The sequence below is a fragment of the Entelurus aequoreus genome, linkage group LG21 (genome assembly GCF_033978785.1).
Source record: "Entelurus aequoreus isolate RoL-2023_Sb linkage group LG21, RoL_Eaeq_v1.1, whole genome shotgun sequence".
Classification (NCBI taxonomy): domain Eukaryota; kingdom Metazoa; phylum Chordata; class Actinopteri; order Syngnathiformes; family Syngnathidae; genus Entelurus; species Entelurus aequoreus.
The window spans coordinates 48,517,586-48,538,752 of NC_084751.1; the positions used below are offsets into that span (position 1 = coordinate 48,517,586).

The window sequence follows — 21,167 nt, forward strand, 5'->3', positions numbered from 1 at the left end:
TCCCCTGTCCCTTGCGAGGGGGAGTTGCATAGGTCCGGTGGCCATGGATGAAGTGCTGGCTGTCCAGAGCCGGGACCCCGGGTGGACCACTAGCCTGTGCATCGGTTGGGGACATCTCTGCGCTGCTGACCCGTCTCCGCTCGGGATGGTTTCCTGTTGGCCCCGCTGTGGACTGGACTCCCGCTGATGTGTTGGATCCACTGTGGACTGGACTTTCACAATGTTATGTCAGACCCACTCGACATCCGTTGCTTTCGGTCTCCCCTAGAGGGGGGGGGGGGGTTACCCACATATGCGGTCCTCTCCAAGGTTTCTCATAGTCATTCACCGACGTCCCACTGGGGTGAGTTTTTCCTTGCCCGTATGTGGGCTCTGTACCGAGGATGTCGTTGTGGCTTGTACAGCCCTTTGAGACACTTGTGATTTAGGGCTATATAAATAAACATTGATTGATTGATTGATACAATTATTCTGACACACATCCTGGCTGTGTCTGCCAATTTGACATGGACAAGCAAACAAACACATCCTCAACGCAATGGAACATTGCACCTTCCCTCCGAGGTGCAAAGCCACTTCTAAATCAGTAGTCCTCGCCTCCTACATGTACCATTATCATTGGAGGACAAGGTACAGCTAAACACTGTAGGCGGTTAAGCTAACCGCAAACCAGAGCTCTTGAACATAAACGCGTGGGCAAATCGATATAAATATCGACAGCAACGATACCAAGTGTGATATCATTATTTGGTCGACTACCAAAGACATTTTCTTGTTTGTGTTATTGTTTACGAACTAAGGGAATAAGTCCTTAGACCAGGGGTCACCAACCTTTTTGAAAGCAAGAGCTACTTCTTGGGTAGTGATTAATGCGAAGGGCTACCAGTTTGCTACACACTTAAATAAATTGCCAGAAATAGCCAATTTGCTCAATTTACCTCCTTTAACTCTATGTTATTATTGATAATTAATGATGTTTACACTTAATTGAACGGTTTAAAAGAGGACAAAACACGAAAAAAATGACTATTAAATTTTGAAACATAGTTTATTTTCAATTTCGACTCTATAAAATTCAAAATTCAACCGAAAAAAAGAAGAGAAAAACTAACTAATTCGAATCTTTTTGAAAAAATAAAAAAAATAATTTATGGAACATCATTAGTCATTTTTCCTGATCAAGATTAATTTTAGAATTTTGATGACATGTTTTAAATAGGTTAAAATCCAATCTACACTTTGTTAGAATATATAACAAATTGGACCAAGCGATGAGGTGGCGACTTGTCCAGGGTGTACCCCGCCTTCCGCCCGATTGTAGCTGAGATAGGCTCCAGCGCCCCCGCGACCCCAAAGGGAATAAGCGGTAGAAAATGGATGGATGGATGGATGGACAAATCATTATTTCTTCTAGATTTTCCAGAACAAAAATTTTAAAAGAAATTCAAAAGACTTTGAAATAAGATTTAAATTTGATTCTACAGATTTTCTAGATTTGCCAGAATATTTTTTTTGAATTTTAATCATAATAAGTTTAAAGAAATATTTCCCAAATATTATTCGTCGAAAAAACAGAAGCTAAAATGAAGAATTAAATTAAAATGTATTTATTATTCTTTACTATAAACAAAATATATTTGAACATTGATTTAAATTGTCAGGAAAGAAGAAGAAGGAATTTAAAAGGTAAAAAGGTATATGTGTTTAAAAAACCTAAAATCATTTTTAAGGTTGTATTTTTTCTCTAAAATTGTCTTTCTGAAAGTAATAAGAAGCAAAGTAAAAAAATTAATGAATTTATTTAAACAAGTGAAGACCAAGTCTTTAAAATATTTTCTTGGATTTCCAAATTCTATTTGAGTTTTGTCTCTCTTAGAATTAAAAATGTCAAGTAAAGTGAGACCAGCTTGCTAGTAAATAAATACAATTTAAAAAATAGAGGCAGCTCACTGGTAAGTGCTGCTATTTGAGCTATTTTTAGAACAGGCCTGCGGGCTACTCATCTGGTCCTTACGGGCTACCTGGTGCCCACGGGCACCGCGTTGGTGACCCCTGCCTTAGACACAGGAGGACTTCAGTGCAAAACCAAATGATTTAAATTAGTTCCAATATTACGAAAATATTGAAATATTGATTTGATATTGTTAGTCATCTTGTGGTTTTCATTGATTAGAATTGTGAGCCAAAATGCAATCATTCAATGATCTTGAACATTTTGAAGTATCAGTATTGGTATGACCAAAGCTGGCCCTAGAACTACGTGGTATTGAATCAATACGCACATTTGCAGTATTGCCTAAAACTATCCAAAGAACAGAAGAAGAATAATGAGTGTGTATTCCATTTGAACAGAAGTGTTACAAAAGAAAGTAAACAGCTATTATGAGTAATTTAGCAAGTAGATTAATGACAGTTTTGACAAAATAACAACAATGACGCTCTTTGTTACTACATATGTCACTACTTAACTTAGAAGCCTTTATAACCCATTTTGAAATGTTTTTATGACAATATACATTCCCAACATATATATTATAATATACGTCACTATATTGTGGTATAGATTTTGGGCCATTTCTAATTGCCATGTTTGGGTATTTTTGTGATAAAACCCGCCCGATTGTGCTTTTTCTCATCAAAAACGTTGTTACTATCCGATGTGAGAACCACAAGTTAGTATAGGATGGTAAAATATTATTGGATGGACAACGAAGACGGTTAGTCCGTCACTTTCCGTTGTTTGGGTTAGCTCGTGTTTTCCTGGACTTGTCCCCCTACCACTGCACTGTCTGTTTGTTTCACTTTCGTTTTTGTAGCCATTCACATATTGATTAGAACAGCATGTTCCAAGTTGTCTAGTAGTCCAATTTAAGACGCCATGATGAGACGGACCACAGGAATATTGGAAAACATTTTCTCAACATTCAGGGGTGACAACAACAAAAATTAAATGCACTAAAATCGCAAAATCAAACTGCAAGTAGGAATATTTTTGTTGTTTTGATGGAACATGACATTTTGTTTTGAATATTACATTATTGCTTATAACCTGACCTACCCTAATAAATGGACCTCATTGAAGATTGAGTAATTATGTCATAAGAAAAATCTAAAACATTGCTAATAATGCTAATAATAAGTTAAAGACAACACAAAGATTCATTTGTATAACATTTGAAATAGCCTTCACAAAGATGGAACTACTTCTGACAAAAATTGGGTACAAATGGAATTGAAGATGTCTGGTCGAAACCTAGACTCACATTTCATCATCTTTCATTATGATTCATTAGTGGTGAGTATGTATACATTGTGCAATTAAAATGTGTTTATTAAGTGTGTGAGGTAGGGGTGTAACGGTACGTGTATTTGTATTGAACCGTTTCGGTACGGGTTCACTCGCAGTCCTGGGTTGAGGTGAAGGCTAATTCGTTTTTAGCGTAACGTTAGCTCATTTTGCGGTGTGTGTGTGTGTGTTACGGACAGCAAAGCCCTGTCTGTCTGTTATTTCACTTGACCTTTTTCTGTGTTGATTGAGCTGTGTTGAAGCAGCAAAAAAGGACATTATGTCAAATGAAGAGTTTCTGTCTCTGATAGTTGATATTATAATGTAAGTGCATCATTAAGCCTACATGAACTCCAAGGTGTTCAGGGATGAATAGTCTCTCCTATTGCTATTGTACCATTTTTTTCAGCTATAGTTACATGAGTCATTAGTAATGCAGCAGCCTAGTTTTGAATGGCAGGGTCCCTGCTATCACATGTTGATAAAAAAAAATATAACATTTACATAATAAAAACCAACTACAGGCTTCCCAAATGCTGTAATAAATTAAGCATGATGAGTTTACTTGAAACTGTTTAATGTTGCACTTTTTATATGTAGAAGAAAAGTTTTGTCATTGTATTTAATCTGAGCAACAACTTGAGGCAGTTTAATGTTGATTAACGTGGGCAGAATTATTATAGTGTTCCCAATGTTAAAAGGATGAAGCCATTGTTTACACATTTGTTAAATAAATAACCAGACAATGTATATTTTGTTGTTTTCTTACTGTACCGAAAATGAACCGAACCGTGACCTCTAAACCGAGGTACGTACTGAACCAAAATTTTTGTGTACCGTTACACCCCTAGTTACACCCCTAGTGTGAGGCAATTTACAAGGCTTATATTTCCATAGGTGCATCCATTATTTGCAGTTTTTTGTTTTTTTGCTGGGGATTTACTGTCCTATTATCAGACACAATATTTGACACCGTTCATTCATTTAAGTGACCAATCTTTTATGCTAATGTTCTCCACTAATCTCCTTATAATGGCAGACAACAGCGAAGCAAATGCAAATGTGTGTGTGCTGTGCTGAGAAGAGGGGAGGGACCCTCACCGAGTGCCAACGCAGAGGGTTTTGTTCTAGAATAGGCAGCGGGTGGGGGGAAGGGGGGGGGCTGCGACACAATAAATGAGTGACAGCGACATGGAGATAAACTCAGTCAAAGTTGGATGGAAAAGAAAAGACGAGCAAGCGCGGGGAAGATTGGAGGCCGTCAAGTAGAGATAAAATGGAGACAGAGAAATAACGGAGTGGTAACAAAACGAGAGGAAGACAAAGAAGGTGAGAACGAGCTGGCCCACCACCACTTCTGTGCCACGTCTAAAAAGACGGCGTTAAATCATGCTCGGCTACGTTTCCTCACATTGTGCTGCACTCTCACCTGCAACAATTCACTCTCAGCCAGGTGTGTGTGCTTAAAATGTGGCTGAATAGGACCAATGGCCATTCATGTTCATTTGTGTTATTTCCAGCAGCACAAAAGGTTCATGTAAAGTAGGGAGTACAGCTAAAAAACACCCAAAATACATCTAATATGTTACATTTTAATGACAGAAATATAAAATGAATACAAAGGCAAATGAACAAATCATAATGCATCTTATTTGTATTTAAATACAATCTAATACTTACAAATGCACCTTCATGTTTCCACTGAAAAGATGCCATATTTGGATACTTGTGTAGCATGTGACGTCATGTCCGACTGCAGATCACTCCAACTGCCTCCAGATAAAGTTACAATCTTCTGTGCCAAAACACTCAAATGTAAAGTAATGCTCCACTTCCCAAAATGTGCTAGCTCGAAGCTAATCGACATTGGATTTGCCAAAGACATATTACTGATTAGAATTAGTGATTTTACATGGCGATTTTAACATCTCCAAATTAAAACTACAACTAACCGTACAATACTTACAGTACTAACACATTGTAGGCCAAAACAAAAGACTAGATTCATCTTTAATGGCAAATATCACTACTTGACTCAGCAACACACTCTAGTCTGGACACTAATGCCATCTAGTGTCTTGGAACTGCAACAGCATGCCAAGTCGCCTATATAATACTTGCAAATGAGACAAAGAAGTGTAAGCAATCAAGATATAAAAACTGGACAGCAAAGTCACAATCAGCTCAGTGTTACATTTAAAAAATGAAACGTTAATAATAAAGAAATTGTGACGGCCTGGGATGCGCGTTCATCTGTGCGCTAGGCTGAGCCGGTTGCAATCAATCTGCAATCAATCAGCACTCAACACACCTGTCTCTGATAAGCTCCCTGGGCTTCTTAAGCCAGAGCAAACCTGCGTTCCAGGCCAGAACGTAGCGACCTGTTCTGTACACAACATTCCTCCACACCCCTGATTGTAAATAATGTAAATAATTCCATGTGATTATCTTGTGTGATGACTGTATTATGATGATAGTATATATCTGATAGTATATATCTGTATCATGAAGCAAATTAAGTGGACCCCGACTTAAACAAGTTGAAAAACTTATGCGGGTGTTACCATTTAGCGGTCAATGGTACGGAATATGTACTTCGCTGTGCAACCTACTAATAAAAGTCTCAATCAATCAATCCTTCGTTCCCTGAAGACGAGCTGCGTGTCTCGTCTCCCCATATTCCCTTCTGGTTCCCTGGCTGCCCCCTTTTTCGGATCTCGACCTCCCACCTGGATGCGGACTTTTGACGCCTCGCTCTTGCCCCTGACCTCCTGCCTGTCTCTGGACCTTCGAGGCTGCTTTGCCCCCTTGGACTTCCGCCTCTCGCTCAACACTCCTGGTAACACTCAGCTAATCACTACACATAGTCGCACACCACACATATTTGGATTACTGTATTTTTCGGAGTATAAATCGCTCTGCAGTATACGTTGCACCGGCCGAAAATGCATAATAAAGAAGGAAAAAAACATATATAAGTCGCACTGGAGTATAAGTCGCATTTTTGGGGGGATTGTATTTGATAAAAGCCAACAGCAAGAATAGACATTTGAAAGGCAATTTAAAATGTCTAAAGAATAGTGAACAACAGGCTGAATAAGTGTACGTTATATGAGGCATAAATAACCAACTGGTATGTTAACGTAACATATTATGGTAAGAGTCATTCAAATAACTATAACATATAGAACATGCTATACGTTTACTGTCACTCCTAATCGCTAAATCCCATGAAATCTTATACGTCTAGTCTCTTACGTCAATGACATCAATAATATTATTGGATATTTTACTGTAATGTGTTAATCATTTCACACATAAGTCGCTCCTGAGTATAAGTCGCACCCCCGGCCAAACTATGAAAAAAACTGCGACTTATAGTCCGAAAAATACGGTAGTTACACACTTCATCATATTATATATTATAATAAATAGAGCTAAAACTACATCCTTGTTTCCGTGCCGTCTTCTTCGTAACACAAAGTAACATTCATTACGACATGAAGGCACAAGAAAGTATCAAAAATTGTTACCGATGAGTATCAGTATCGATGTTGAGGTACCAGGTGTTGGTACCCAGCCCTACTTATGACTAATGAAGCCCACGTAACATTTAGAACATATCAAGCCAAAACGAAGAGATCCTTGAAAAGGCTGGCAGTGTGACACCTCATTTGTATTCTGTGGCGTAAATAAAGGAAATACCGCAGCTTCATTCATTGCCAGAGGAGTCACGTTTATTTGTTTAGCTTGACTGGCCATGTGAGACCTGTTTACTGCTGAGCGCCGAGACGCCTTTTATCCAGAAATTAATGTTGAACAACCTTTGGTAATTAGCATGTGACACAACTTCGCCTCCTTAGCGGCGAGGGGAGAAGAACATCGTTGAAATGAAACATTGCTTAATGTTTTGGAACCGTGGCAGAGTCCATGAAAGCGGCAGAAAGAAATGTCCTTTTTAAAGACAAGCAGGAAGCATTTATTTCATTGACCGCACAATGAGAATTGTTCCTGCAGGCACAGACAAAAGGTGGGAGTAATACAATGATGTTAGGAGAACACCAAGGTGGTGTGAAACTACTGAACAAATTAAGGCTGCGCCAATTAAAGCATGAGATGTGGGCAGCGAGGAAAGGAGAGATTTACTGCGACTTCCTGGAGGCAGGATGGGAAAGTGGCCATGCTAAATGGTCCTTGATAAAGCCGCCTTGTGCACATAGCTTGGGGACAATGGAACAACAAAGTGGGCCAGCAGGACACAGGGGGGTAGATTGGCTGTCTGCTAATCAGAAGGTCACCTGGCCAGCAGAGCTCCACAGCTCATATTGTTTGTCCTTCAGCCACTCAAGTGACAAATTACTGAAGGGGGGCTTGAAAGGAGTCTGAGCAAGGAAAATGACTACAAGAAGTAGTAAACTTTCTGTTCAGTCACACATCCGTCTGGAAGAGACGTGCGTGATGCTGCCGACACATCCTGGGTGACAAAAACATCCATCCATCCATTTTCTTTCGCTTGTCCGAGGAGCAGCCTAAGGAGAGAAGCCCAGACTTCCCTCTCCCCAGCCACTTAGTCCAGCTCCTCCCGGGGGATCCCGAGGCGTTCCCAGGCCAGCCGGGAGAGATAGTCTTCCCAACGTGTCCTGGGTCTTCCCCGCAGCCTCCTGCCGGTCGGACGTGCCCTAAACACCTCCCTAGGAAGGCGTTCGGGTGGCATCCTGACCAGATTTCCCCGAACCACCTCAACTGGCTCCTCTCCATGTGGAGGAGCAGGGGCTTTACTTTGAGATCCTCCTGGATGACAGAGCTTCTCACCCTATCTCTAAGGAGACTCTAAGGAAACTCATTTGGGCCGCTTGTACCCGTGATCTTGTCCTTTCCGTCATACCCCAAACCTCATGACCATAGGTGAGGATGGGAACGTAGATCGACCGGTAAATTGAAAGCTTTGCCTTCCGGCTCAGCTCCTTCTTCACCACAACGGCTCGATACAGCGTCCACATTACTGAAGACGCCGCACCGATCCACCTGTCGATCTCACCATCGACTCTTCCCTCACTCGTGAACAAGACTCCGAGGTACTTGAACTCCTCCACATGGGGCAAGATCTCCTCCCCAACTTGGAGATGGCACTCCACCCTTTTCCGGGCGAGAACCAATTTCCCTTGTGGATCAATAAAGTTTGTCTAAGTCTAATATTTCCACTCTCACTGGGATGCCGTCCGACGGTACGCTCACATAATTCCGTTTAGATAAAGATTCAATCGCAATCCTCACAAAAGGTTAAAAACTTCCTGCAGGAAGCATCTTGTGGGGTCTATTTAGCCATCTCGGGGGATGTGAAAGTGGACCCGCCTGTCAGACCATGGTTACATCTGTCTACTAGCAGGTGAGAGATGCATGCATTATAATCTAGAAGTGACTTTTAGCAAGTTTGAGACCAAGCAGAAGCAGCCGCCAGCTCAGTGTGTCAACAATAGAGCATTAGCTCACTGCTATCAATGCGCTCGTAAAATAGTCTGTCTGCGTTAGCGCTTATAATAACAATTTCACTCATATTTGGTTGATTTTCAGGTCACGCCATGTAAATAGAGTATTGTTGGCACTTGCTGGATGTTTGTACAGAGTATTATGAACACCTCCATCTGTTGAATCAGTTGTTAGATATCTATTTACGATTTTGAATGCATGAAAAAAGCCCAATGTGTGTGTTCTTGTCTTAAGGATTGTGAATGATAAACAGCACATCGAGCGCAATATTCCAATTGGCATTTTGTGGCATTTTGTGAAAGTTTAGAGGGTATTTTCCCATACTTTGTGGATTGTAAAAACTATTGGATATGGTTTAATGACATAATGACATAAAGTCAACTTGTTTTTCCACTCTGCTGCTACTTGAAGGTGTCCATTAGAACTTGGTAATAAATAGCAAATGTGCAGCAGTGGTATTTGTTGAAAGGAGCATTAGAGAGGAGGAGAGACCGAGGTGCAGGTGGGAATTGAGAGGTGGGAATGTTTGGGCTCCAGGCTGAGCAGAAAGGCGGATGCAGGAGAGCAGCAAAGTGCTGCAGGGCTCAGGAGAAAACATCCACTAAGCCCAGTAAAAACACAAGCACTCAGTAAAATAAAAAAACATATTGCGATGAATAAAGAAGCAGACAATGCAGGATGAAGTAGGAATACAAGAAAAAAGTGCTTACCTTGACAGGATCCGGCGATTTCTTCAAATCCTTGCTGGCACACGCACTTCCCGATGGGCACCAGCCATTCTCCCTCGGTGCTGCAATGCATCCTGGGAGGCTCGTACAGAGGCAGGGAGTTGTTGACACAGCGACCCACGACCTCCACCAGCTGCGAGGCCTCTGATCCCGGGATGGTGTCGGAGAACTCGGCCAGGCTTTTCACCAGAAACGGGCAGCGTTTGTAGAAAACCCGCACGGAGACCAGAGCGATGCAGGCTCCTAAATCCTGGAAGGCCAAGTAGAAGCCCTTCCGAGTCAGAGGGCCTAGATCACGGACTTCAGTGTTGAGCTTCATAACCCGATCCCCCAGGTCCAGCTCTGTGAAGCTCTCGTCTGCTGCGATGGTGTCGATCTTGATGTAGCGGCTCTCCTTCATGGCCCGGTCCTCCTCCACCGTGATCCCCTCGCCGTCTCTCAGCTCCCCGTCTTCCATCTCATCCCCGTCCGTCTCGTAGTAGTACATGTTGAAGGTCTCCTTGCAGGTGCCCACGCCCCCGGGGAGGCTGTTGCAGTCTCTCAGGGTGAACTTCAGCTCGATGTAGACTCGCTGGGCTCCCTCGGTTAGTATCCAGTTGGTGTGAAGCCAGTTGTTCTGGTTCTGCTCCATGACCCGGCACACTTGGTAAGTGTGGATGGGGTTGTAGTCTTCATCCACCTCCCCGATTTCCTCCCACTGGAAAAGCAGATAAAGCAAGATGAGAAAGAAGACTCGAGGTGGGGGGAATCATCCAGTTTGAGATGCATGGACATGGACTACAATAGTTTAGTGAACGGCAATAACCGATTTAGTTATTGTAAATAAAGTCATGCAGAAAGTTCTAAAAGGTGTCTGACTGCAACTCATTTGGGCCGCTTGTACCCGTGATCCTGTCCTTTCGGTCATAACCCAAAGCTCATGACCATAGGTGAGGATGGGAACGTAGATCGACCGCTAAATTGAGAGCTTTGCCTTCCGGCTCAGCTCCTTCTTCACCACAACGGATCGATACAGCGTCCGCATTACTGAAGACGCCGCACCGATCCGCCTGTCCATCTCACCATCCACTCTTCCCTCACTCGTGAACAAGACTCATAAGGTACTTGAATTCCTCCACTTGGGGCAGGGTCTCCTCCGCAACCCGGAGATGGCACTCCACCCTTTTCCGGGCGAGAACCATGGACTCGGACTTGGAGGTGCTGATTGTCATCCCAGTCGCTTCACACCATTTAGTGAAACCAAAAGCATCAATATGCATGAATTAAAGATGCATCAATAATCCATTTTTGATCGAATCGTAGCTCCTGAATTGTAATCGTAATGGAATCATGAGGTGCCCAAAGATTCCCACCTCTATTAGAAACACTTTGTAGATGTAGATGTTTCCACCTTGAAGTAAAATTGACTTTTTTGCTACCATTCACAAAACGCTGTGTGATATTACATATCGTAATACCACATAAGCATGATAGAAATCGGCGATGTATCCATTTCATGATGAATTCAGGTTTTTGATGGTTGGGAGAGTGGCCGTGCCAGCAACCTGAGGGTTCCTGGTTCGATCCCCAGCTTCTACCAACCTCGTCCCGTCCGTTGTGTCCTTGAGCAAGACACTTCACCCTTGCTCCTGATGGGTGGTGGTTAGCGCCTTGCATGGCAGCTCCCGCCATCAGTGTGTGAATGTGTGTGTGAATGGGTGAATGTGGAAATAGTGTCAAAGCGCTTTGAGTACCTTGAAGGTAGAAAAGCGCTATACAAGTATAACCCATTTACCATTTACCACTCCACACGTCTTTTCAATGCATTTTCCTCACCGCTTATTAACTTCTCCAAGACTCCATACCTCAGGATTCATCTTTCAAATAACGAACAGACGAAGAGTACGAGCCAAGGAGATCTCTTCCAAAACGAGGCATGAAGTTTGATGCCAGGCTTATTAACGAGCTGGAGGAGAGAAAAGTGAGAAGCTCAGTTTGGAGAGCAAAATAGTCCTCAAGTCTTAAAGTTAGTTTTATTTGCAGATGATACAACTGCTTTCTGTTCAGGAGAGAACACACAGAAGATAATACAAATAATAACAGAAGAAATGAACAAATTAAAAAGATGGTTTGACAAAAACAGACTATCTTTGAATCTCAGTAAAACTAAAATAATGCTATTTGGTAATAGTAGGAAAGAGCATCATACGCAAATACAAATAGACGGAGTAGACATCGAAAGGGTAAAAGAAACCAGATTTTTGGGAGTATTAATAGATGATAAAATGAACTGGAAATCTCATATACAAAACATACAACATAAGGTAGCAAAAAACATTTCAATAATGAATAAAACAAAATACGTCCTGGGCCGAAAATCCCTTCATATTCTCTACTGCTCACTAGTGTTACCATATCTGAGTTATTGTGCAGAAATATGGGGAAATAACTACAAATGTGCGCTACATTCGTTAACCATGTTACAAAAAAGATCAGTTAGAATAATACATAATGTTGGATATAGAGAACATACAAACCCTTTATTTATTAAGTCAAAAATATTAAAGTTTGGTGATTTGGTAAAATTGCAAACAGCTAAAATGATGTACAAAGCAATCTATAACCTGCTAGCAAAGAATGTACAACATTTCTTCTCAACTAAAGAGGAGAAATATAACCTTAGAGGAAAAAATAATTTAAAACATTTATATGCACGAACAACACTTAAAACTTTTAGCATAACAGTATGTGGAATTAAATGATGGAATGGATTAAGTAAAGAAGTTAAAAATTGTACTGACATGATCCACTTTAAGAGGTTGTTTAAATTAATAGTGCTTACAAAGTACAAAGAAGAAGAATTATGAGAAAAACTTCCAACCTTATTGAAAATATTCTTCATCTCAGTATGTTAATAATGACTGAATTAATTAATTACATATTACAAACTGTTGTATATACTAATTCATAGATGTTATTTTATTATATAAAAAGGTCAGTAAATTATTTTATATCATTGTAAATGCTTTGAAGTGGGAAAGGGGTAGGATTAAATAAGCTTTGCTTCTTCCTACTCCTTTTCGGGCATGATGTAAATTAAATGATATGAAATTGTGTGATGTATTATGATGTAAATGTGTTCATGTTCCAAATAAACTAGAAGAAAGAAAGAAAGAACGAAAGTCTGAGAATAAATAGTAACAAACACTGAATTAGCCTGCACTTGTACAGCAGATCTCGGAGAAGTTAAAGACTTGTGCCATCCATTCATGAAGTTTGTATGTAAATGACGGCCCAGCCGCATTCATTCCTTCTGCAGGTCTCCTGGGACGTGGCTATTATCTGCATGACTCCTGGGATGTGGCTATTATCTGCATGACTAGCACTCTCCCATGGCTAATACAAGCGTTTCATCATGTCAGCGTAATATGGCCAGAGGGAGCAGACTATGATCTGCTGTTACAGCTTAATAGCTCTTATTAATCATCCTTTCCCTGCCTGCTGTACACAACCTTGTGCCGTTGTCTTTGTCTCGTGTCTGCCTCCTTTTACAAGCCATCACTTCACACGTCTTTAGCTCAGGTCACAACACCACATTTTGCAACCATTTACCGTCGTACAAATACTTCGTTTTTGTGTGTAGATGTGAATCATGGCAGTAATAGTGCCTTTCACATGTACTAGATAGATAGATAGATAGATAGTACTTTATTGATTCCTTCAGGAGAGTTCCCTCAGGAAAATTAAAATTCCAGCAGCAGTGTACAGAATTGAGATCGAATTTAAAAAAGTAAACAATGGGGGTATAAATGGAAACAAAATAGAAAAATATTACAATAGAATAGAAACAAAAAGCATCAATGAGTATACAAATATAACAGTAAAATAAGAATATAACAAGAGAAACTAGGCATTAGTGACCATGTTATGAAAACGTATTACACTGTTATTGTTTTGCATCCCCCGTCATTCTAGTACCCCCCCCCTGCCCCCCAGAGAGGAGTTGTACAGTCTAATGGCGTGTGGGACAAAGGAGTTTTTGAGTCTATTAGTCCTGCACTTGGGATGAAGCAGTCTAGCACTGAACAGGCTCCTCTGGCTACTGACAACGCTATGCAGAGGGTGACTGGCATCATCCAGGATGCTCACTAGTTTTTCCACAGTCCTCTTCTCTGCCACCGTCACCAGTGAGTCCAGTTTTAGTCCGATCGTAGAACCGGCCCGCCTGATCAGTTTCTCCAGTCTGGAGCTGTCCTTCTTAGATATACTGCCCCCCCCCCCCCCCCCCCCAGCACACTACCATGTAGTACAGAACACTGGCAACCACAGACTGGTAGTACATCCACAATAGTTTTTTACAGACGTTGAAGGAGTGCAGCCTATGTTGCTTATTTCAACTGTATTGTACCCATGAGTACACACACACACACACACACACACACACACACACACACACGCGTTTGTAAATTGTGAGTGTGTGTGTGTGTGTTCTTGTATTTCTGACCTTCTTGAGACATCAACAAGGAAAAGTTAATTAAAGTGAAAGTTAAAGTAGCAATGATTGTCACACACACACACTAGGTGTGGCGAAATTATTCTCTGCATTTGACCCATGGCCATTGTTCACCCCCTGGGAGGTGAGGGGAGCAGCGGGCAGCAGCGGTGGTCGCGCCCGGGAATCATTTTTGGTGATTTAACCCCCAATTCCAACCCTTGATGCTGAGTGCCAAGCAGGGAGTACCGTCCATATGAGGAGGTGTGAACAAGTCATGACATAAATCCTGGTCCCAATAACATTGCATCTAACAGAGAGCCAAATACTAAGTCCGTGAACATTGCTCCAAAGTCAGGATGTTTTGTTGATTTAATGTGCATACAAGAGTAATTATTGACAGGTGCAAAGGCAGCAATATATGATAAAACAAGATGGCAGCTAAAGAAGGACTTCACTATTCATCCCCAAAAAAAGCCACCAGGTGAACAACTGATTTGACCACTTCCGGTGCTGACGTAAGACAACCATATGTGAGCATAGGATGAACAAATACTCTACGCTACTAAGACTATGGTGGTCATTTACAGTTAGCTTCTACAGCTGGGTTGCCCAAAGTGCGGCACAGGGGCCATCTGTGGTCCTTGACTCCTTTGTCATTGGCCTTAAGCACGTTACAAAAAACAAAAAAAATAGAGATCTCATTTGCACCCCCTGGTGGTGAAATCAATCAAAATGAGGGTGGTTCCAAAAAGGAGGGATTTTTCAAATTGACTGTGTGTCGCTTTTAAAAGTGCTCCCCCTCTGGTCAACATATGAAATAACAAGTGTTTGTAAAAATTTGAAGTGCTCCCCCTCTGGTCAACATATGTAATAACGAGTGTGTGTACAAATTTGAAGTGCTCCCCCTCTGGTCAAAATTAATTAAAAAAATAAAAATGTATACAGAGACATACTGTAAAAACTGGAAGTAAATAATGAAAATTAAAACAAATTACAAAAAAAAAATTACTAAAAACTTACCTTTTTTATATTTGCATAGTATGTATATATTATTAATGTTGTAAATACACTTCTTTATATATCTAGAAAGGCTGGTCCTAAAGAGGGAGGCATGTTTCGCCGGTCTCAAGAAGGTAATACATAGAAGAATGTGTGTGTGTGTGTGTGTGTGTGTGTGTGTGTGTGTGTGTGTGTGTGTGTGTGTGTGTGTGTGTGTGTTTGTGTGTGTGTGTGTTTGTGACCGCTATCTTTCACAGTGGCTTCCTGTGCAGACATTAAGCCTCTTACTGGTTTGATCACACAGATCCTGCAGTCTTCACAAAAGCTTCCCACAGCTTAACACACACACACACACACACACACACACACACACACACACACACACACACACACACACACACGCACGCACGCACGTGCTGACACAATTGTGACAACCTTGCAGCACCACAATGTTCTGATGTGAAAGGTCAGTGAAGTTGGTCCAACTCCTAAGTGAGCCCTGGAATAACATTAGAAGTTAACAACGCTGAAAAAAAACACGCTGCGATTAGAACTTGCTGCCATTAAATCTTTAATTAAAGCTTAAATGAGTGAATTAGTGCTGGGCAGTGGAGTGTGGAATAAGGTAAGGAGTGAACATGAACACATGGAGACAATCAGTTTAGTCAGCATCAAAAATGTTGATATAAATGACTTAATATGAAATGTCACTTTACTGCTACCTTGCAGGTGAGCAAGGCAGTACAAGAAGTGCAGGGCATTTTTATTTTACATTTAAGGGGCAAGAAACTTGATCTAGTGCAGTAAATGTGTTGGAATAATTGTAAGTTATCACAAACAACTTTGTGTTGAAATGAGTTCCAGGCAAAAGGACAGGGGCTGTCTTTGAGGCCTACCAAGAGGAAGGCTGGTAAAACTCCACTGTGTAAGGCGGGGGGGGGGGAGCAAGATGAAGGTGTTCCTGTGTTCTTTCATGTATGGTAATCAACTGAAGGATGTTGTTCTGGCCCAAGGACTTCAGAGCAGAGCGATGACATATCTGCCCTATTTCCAGATGACCTCTTTTTGAAGTATTTTACGAACTCTTTTTGATCTATTTTATGGAACTCTTTTTGAACTATTTTACAAACTCTTTTTGAACTGACCTTTCCTGTGAATTGTTTACGACCTTTTCTGTGAACTTATTCATTATTCAATCTCTATATAAATGACATTTGTAAAGTTACAAAAGATTTAAAGTTAGTATTATTTGCGGATGATACAACAGCGTTTTGTTCAGGAGAGAACACACAGAAGATAATACAAATAATAACAGAAGAAATGAACAAATGAAAAAGATGGTTTGACAAAAACAGACTATTGTTGAATCTCAGTAAAACTAAAATAATGCTATTTGGTAACAGTAGAAGAGAAAGTCAAACACAAATACAAATAGACGGAATAGAAATTGAAAGAGTAAATGAAACCACATTTCTAGGTATAATGATTGATGATAAATTGAACTGGAAATGTCACGTAAAAAATATACAACATAAAGTAGCAAGAAACACGTCAATAATGAATAAAGCAAAACATGTTCTAGACCAAAAATCACTTCATATTCTCTACTGCTCACTAGTGTTACATATCTGAGTTATTGTGTAGAAATATGGGGAAATAATTACAAAAGTACACTTCATTCATTAACGGTGTTACAAAAAAGATCAGTTATAATAATACATCATGTTGGATATAGAGAACATACTAACACTTTATTTATTGAATCAAAGATACTGAAATTCCACCACATAGTGAATTTGCAAACAGCTAAAATGATGCACAAAGCAAACTATAACCTGCTACCCAAGAATATACAACAATTCTTCTCAACAAAAGAGGAGAAATATAATCTTAGAGAAAAATGTAATTTAAAACATTTGTACGCACGTACAACACTTAAGACCTTCAGTATATCAATATGTGGAATTAAATGATGGAATGGATGAAGCAAAGCAATCAAACAATGTACTAATATGATCCACTTCAAGAAACTCTTCAAACTTAAAGTGTTTACAAAGTACAAAGAAGAAGAACCATGACAAACATTCTCCATTTATTTCATTCATTCTTAAAGTAATCTTACTTATCTCATCACATGAAATATGACTTACTTCACCAATTATTATTATTAAATTCTTACTATTATTTATTTATTTATTTTTTATTGTGATTACCTATGGAGTTTATTGTGAATAAATTGAGAACAGGAAGTGAATAAAAAAAGTTTCAGCAACTGTTATGTAAAGAAAAGGGGTAGGATTAAATAAGCTCTGCTTCTTCCTACTCCTTTTCCAACATGTTGAAAAGAGAAACTGGAAATTGTGATGTATCATGTTGTATGCTTGCATGTTCCAAATAAACTCAAACTCTAAACTCTAAACTTTTTTGCGACCTTTCTCCTTTGGAAACAGCGGTGGCCAGGTGGTAGGGGAGGGTCCAAAATAAAAGAAGGAGGCATGCAATCTTTTGGCAGAGCGTGCTGAGATACTGTACAAGGGTACATACAGTGTGTCCAGGCGTGTCTCCTCAATTGAGTCCAAATTGAATTCTGTCTATGTTTAATTCTTTGCCTCTTGTCTTGTTTAATAATTGTCATCAGTGTTTGAACCTGGCAAAATGGAACTTGATTATTTGACCAAGTGAACTATGTAGAATATTGCAAGTTGTGTCACAATATGGGAATACGGAAGTGTATTGTGACCCACGTGTCGTGGTACGTATCGTATCGTGAAATCGTACCCAGACCTAGTCAAAGGACATGTGAGTTTAGTTTGTTCTTGTCATTGGATTTGCAACACTCAGGGGGCCGTGGAAGACGTGGAAATAAGGTTGACGTTCATACACATCATATATACGTAGCAGGCTAGATGTTTCCTTGCTCATTTTCTGTTCTTAAGTCAATAAACGTTCAAATGTGGTTCTGGCTTTGTGGCTTTTTTGGAAGATTGTTTACATGAAAATAACATCGACAACCAATAAAACCTCAAATATGTGTGACAAGAATTCCCGTACTGGGTGTGGTTTTCACAATGCTTCAGTCTTTGGTAATAATGACCTCATTGTTACAATGCGGTGGGAAATGAAAGTTATGCACAATTCGAGCCAACACCTTCAGCTTGAATGTAACGCAGGGCAGAATGTTAGAGCATGTTTTCTATCACACACTAGAATAAAAGGTGTGATAAACCAGCACGTTTCCCCGACTGTAATAAAATGTTTAAGAGCGATTGTAACGATTGTGAGGCTAAGGAAGTGATCTGTTAGCTGGCTAGGAAACTGTTATCACTTGGTGCACTTATTTTTACACTTAGGTGGTAGTAGTTTAAGAATATTAATACAAATGACATCTGCCATTTGACGCCCACCTTGTTTGTGGATAAGGACTATTTAAAACATGTTTTAGTGTATTTATATTACTTGTACATGTATGGCAGTTATTAATGTTCAAATGTACTATCGTACGTTTTCACTTACGATACGATAACGATACGGGAGCATTAAGTGTTGGCCAATTCCGATATTAATCCGATACGATGTTGGCACCAATCATAGTACGTCATTTTAGTATTTTCTTTAGTGTGTTAGAACATGTTTGAAAAGTAAAGTTATGGTTGGTATAACTTTACGACAGACTTGTGCTGTCTTTAAGTTTAAAGGCCTACTGAAATTATTTTGTTTTATTTAAACGGGAATAGCAGATCCATTCTATGTGTCATACTTGATCATTTCGCGATATTGCCATATTTTTTGCTGAAAGGATTTAGTAGAGAAAATCGACGATAAAGTTCGCAACTTTTGCTCGCTGATAAAAAAAAGCCTTGCCTGTAGCGGAAGTAGCGTGACGTCACAGGAGCTAGTATTCCTCACAATTCCCCGTTGTTTACAATGGAGCGAGAGAGATTCGGAGCGAGAAAGTGATGATTACCCCATTAATTTGAGCGAGGATGAAAGATTCGTAGATGAGGAACGTTACAGTGAAGGACTTGAGAGGCAGCGATGGACGGATCTTTTTTCGCTCTGACCGTAACTTAGGTACAAGCTGGCTCATTGGATTCCACACTCTCTCCTTTTTCTATTGTAGATCACAGATTTGTATGTTAAACCACCTGGGATACTATATCCTCTTGAAAATGAGAGTCGAGAACGCCAAATGGACATTCAGTGCCTTTTATCTCCACGACAATACATCGGCGAAATGCTTTAGCTACGAGCTAACGTGATAGCATCGTGCTTTAACTGCATATAGAAACAAAAGAAATAAACCCCTGACTGGAAGGATAGATAGAAAATCAACAATACTATTAAACCGTGGACATGTAAATACATGGTTAATGCTTTCCAGGCTGGCGAATGTTAACAATGCTGTGCTAACGACGCCATTGAAGCTAACTTAGCAACGGGACCTCACAGAGCTATGCTAAAAACATTAGCTCTCCACCTACGCCAGCCAGCCCTCAATTGCTCATCAACACCCGTGCTCACCTGCGTTCCAGCGATCGGCAGAAGGACGAAGGACTTCACCCGATGCGTTTGGCGGCCCGGAGACGTAGGAAGTCAAGGTGAAGTCGGCGGCTAGCGCGGCTAGCGCGGCTAGCGCGGCTAGCGCGGCTAGCGCTCCAACAAAGTCCTCCTGGTTGTGTTGCTGTAGTCCGCTGCTAATACACTGATCCCACCTACAACTGTCTTCTTTGCAGCCTTCATTGTTCATTAAAAAAATTGCAAAAGATGTCCAGAATACTGTGGAATTATGAAATGAAAACAGAGCTTTTTGTATAGGATTCTACGGGGTACCATAACTTCCGTTACTCGGACTTCGTCACGCGCATACGTCATCATACCGCGACGTTTCAGCCGGATATTTCCCAGGAATTTTAAAATGTCACTTTATAAGTTAACCCGGCCGTATTGGCATGTGTTGCAATGTTAAGATTTCATCATTGATATATAAACTATCAGACTGTGTGGTCGCTAGTAGTGGCTTTCAGTAGGCCTTTAGGAGAAGTGGTAATTCAGTTATTTTTTGGACAACACCCAGTGGCCACAATAATCCATTAAAATTAAGCTCTAACAGGTTTGTTACTTTCTAACACTCTTTGTATGTGTAAGTAAGATGGAACTATACATGTTTGATACTTTATATTCACACATTGTGTGCTTTAGACTGCAATATTGTTGAATGAAAGACATTTATTATGCATGCATATCTTGTGTGCTATTGTGTTCTAAGTAGCTGCTGGCTCCTAATAGCTTCTAGCTTATCATATCTATCTTTTGTAAATGACTTGACTAAAGTACAAGAAAAGACCAACCTTGAGTGTTTATTGGAGGACATTTAACTGTTAAATGTCCAGCGTTGCACGAGTAAACACTCAGCAGGAACTTACAGTCCTGGTCAAAAGTGTACATACACTTGTAGAGAACATCATGGCATATTTTCTTGTGATGTAGTGATTGGAGCACATACTTGTTGGTCACAAAAAACATTCATGAAGTTTGCTTCTTTTATGAATTTATTATGGCTCTACTGAAAATGTGAGGGTCAAAAGTATACATACAGCAATGTTAATATTTGCTTCCTTGGCAAGTTGACCTGCAATAAGGCGCTTTTGGTAGCCATCCACAAGCTTCTGCTTGACCACTTGACCACTAAATTGCTGCAGTTCAGCTAAATGTGTTGCTTTTCTGACATGGACTTGTTCCACCTGACATCACATGGACAAAGATAAGACCTTCTGGAGGAAAGTTCTGTGGTCAGATGAAACAAAAATGGAGCTGTTTGGCCACAATACCCAGCAATATGTTTGGAGGAGAAAAGGTGGGGCCTTTAATCCCAGGAACACCATTCCTACCGTCAAGCATGGCGGTGGTAGTATTATGCTTTGGGCCTGTTTTGCTGCCAATGGCACTGCTGCTTTAAATGGGACAATGAAAAAGAAGGATTACCTCCAAATTCTTCAGGACAAGCTAAAACTGTAACCCTTTTCCATCTTTCAGCTACTGTGTGGAACAATTTCCCTTGGGGATCATTAAAGTTTGTCTAAGTCTAAGTCTAATCATCAGCCCGGAGGTTGGGTCTTGGGCGCAGTTGGGTGTTCCAACAGGACAATGACCCCAAACACACCTCAAAAGTGGTCAAGGAATGGCTAAATCAGGC

General features: G+C 40.5%; 1 protein-coding gene across 3 annotated transcripts in view; it reads right to left on the reverse strand.

Moving 5' to 3' along the window:
• LOC133638791 (ephrin type-A receptor 5) overlaps positions 1 to 21,167 on the reverse strand; it is a 192,688-nt gene that overhangs the window by 132,169 nt on the left and 39,352 nt on the right. For all 3 annotated transcript variants that reach the window (XM_062031743.1, XM_062031741.1, XM_062031742.1), the window contains exon 3: positions 9,484 to 10,198. In XM_062031743.1, coding sequence (XP_061887727.1) covers positions 9,484 to 10,198 — 715 coding nt within the window. The remainder of the gene's footprint in view (positions 1 to 9,483; positions 10,199 to 21,167) is intronic.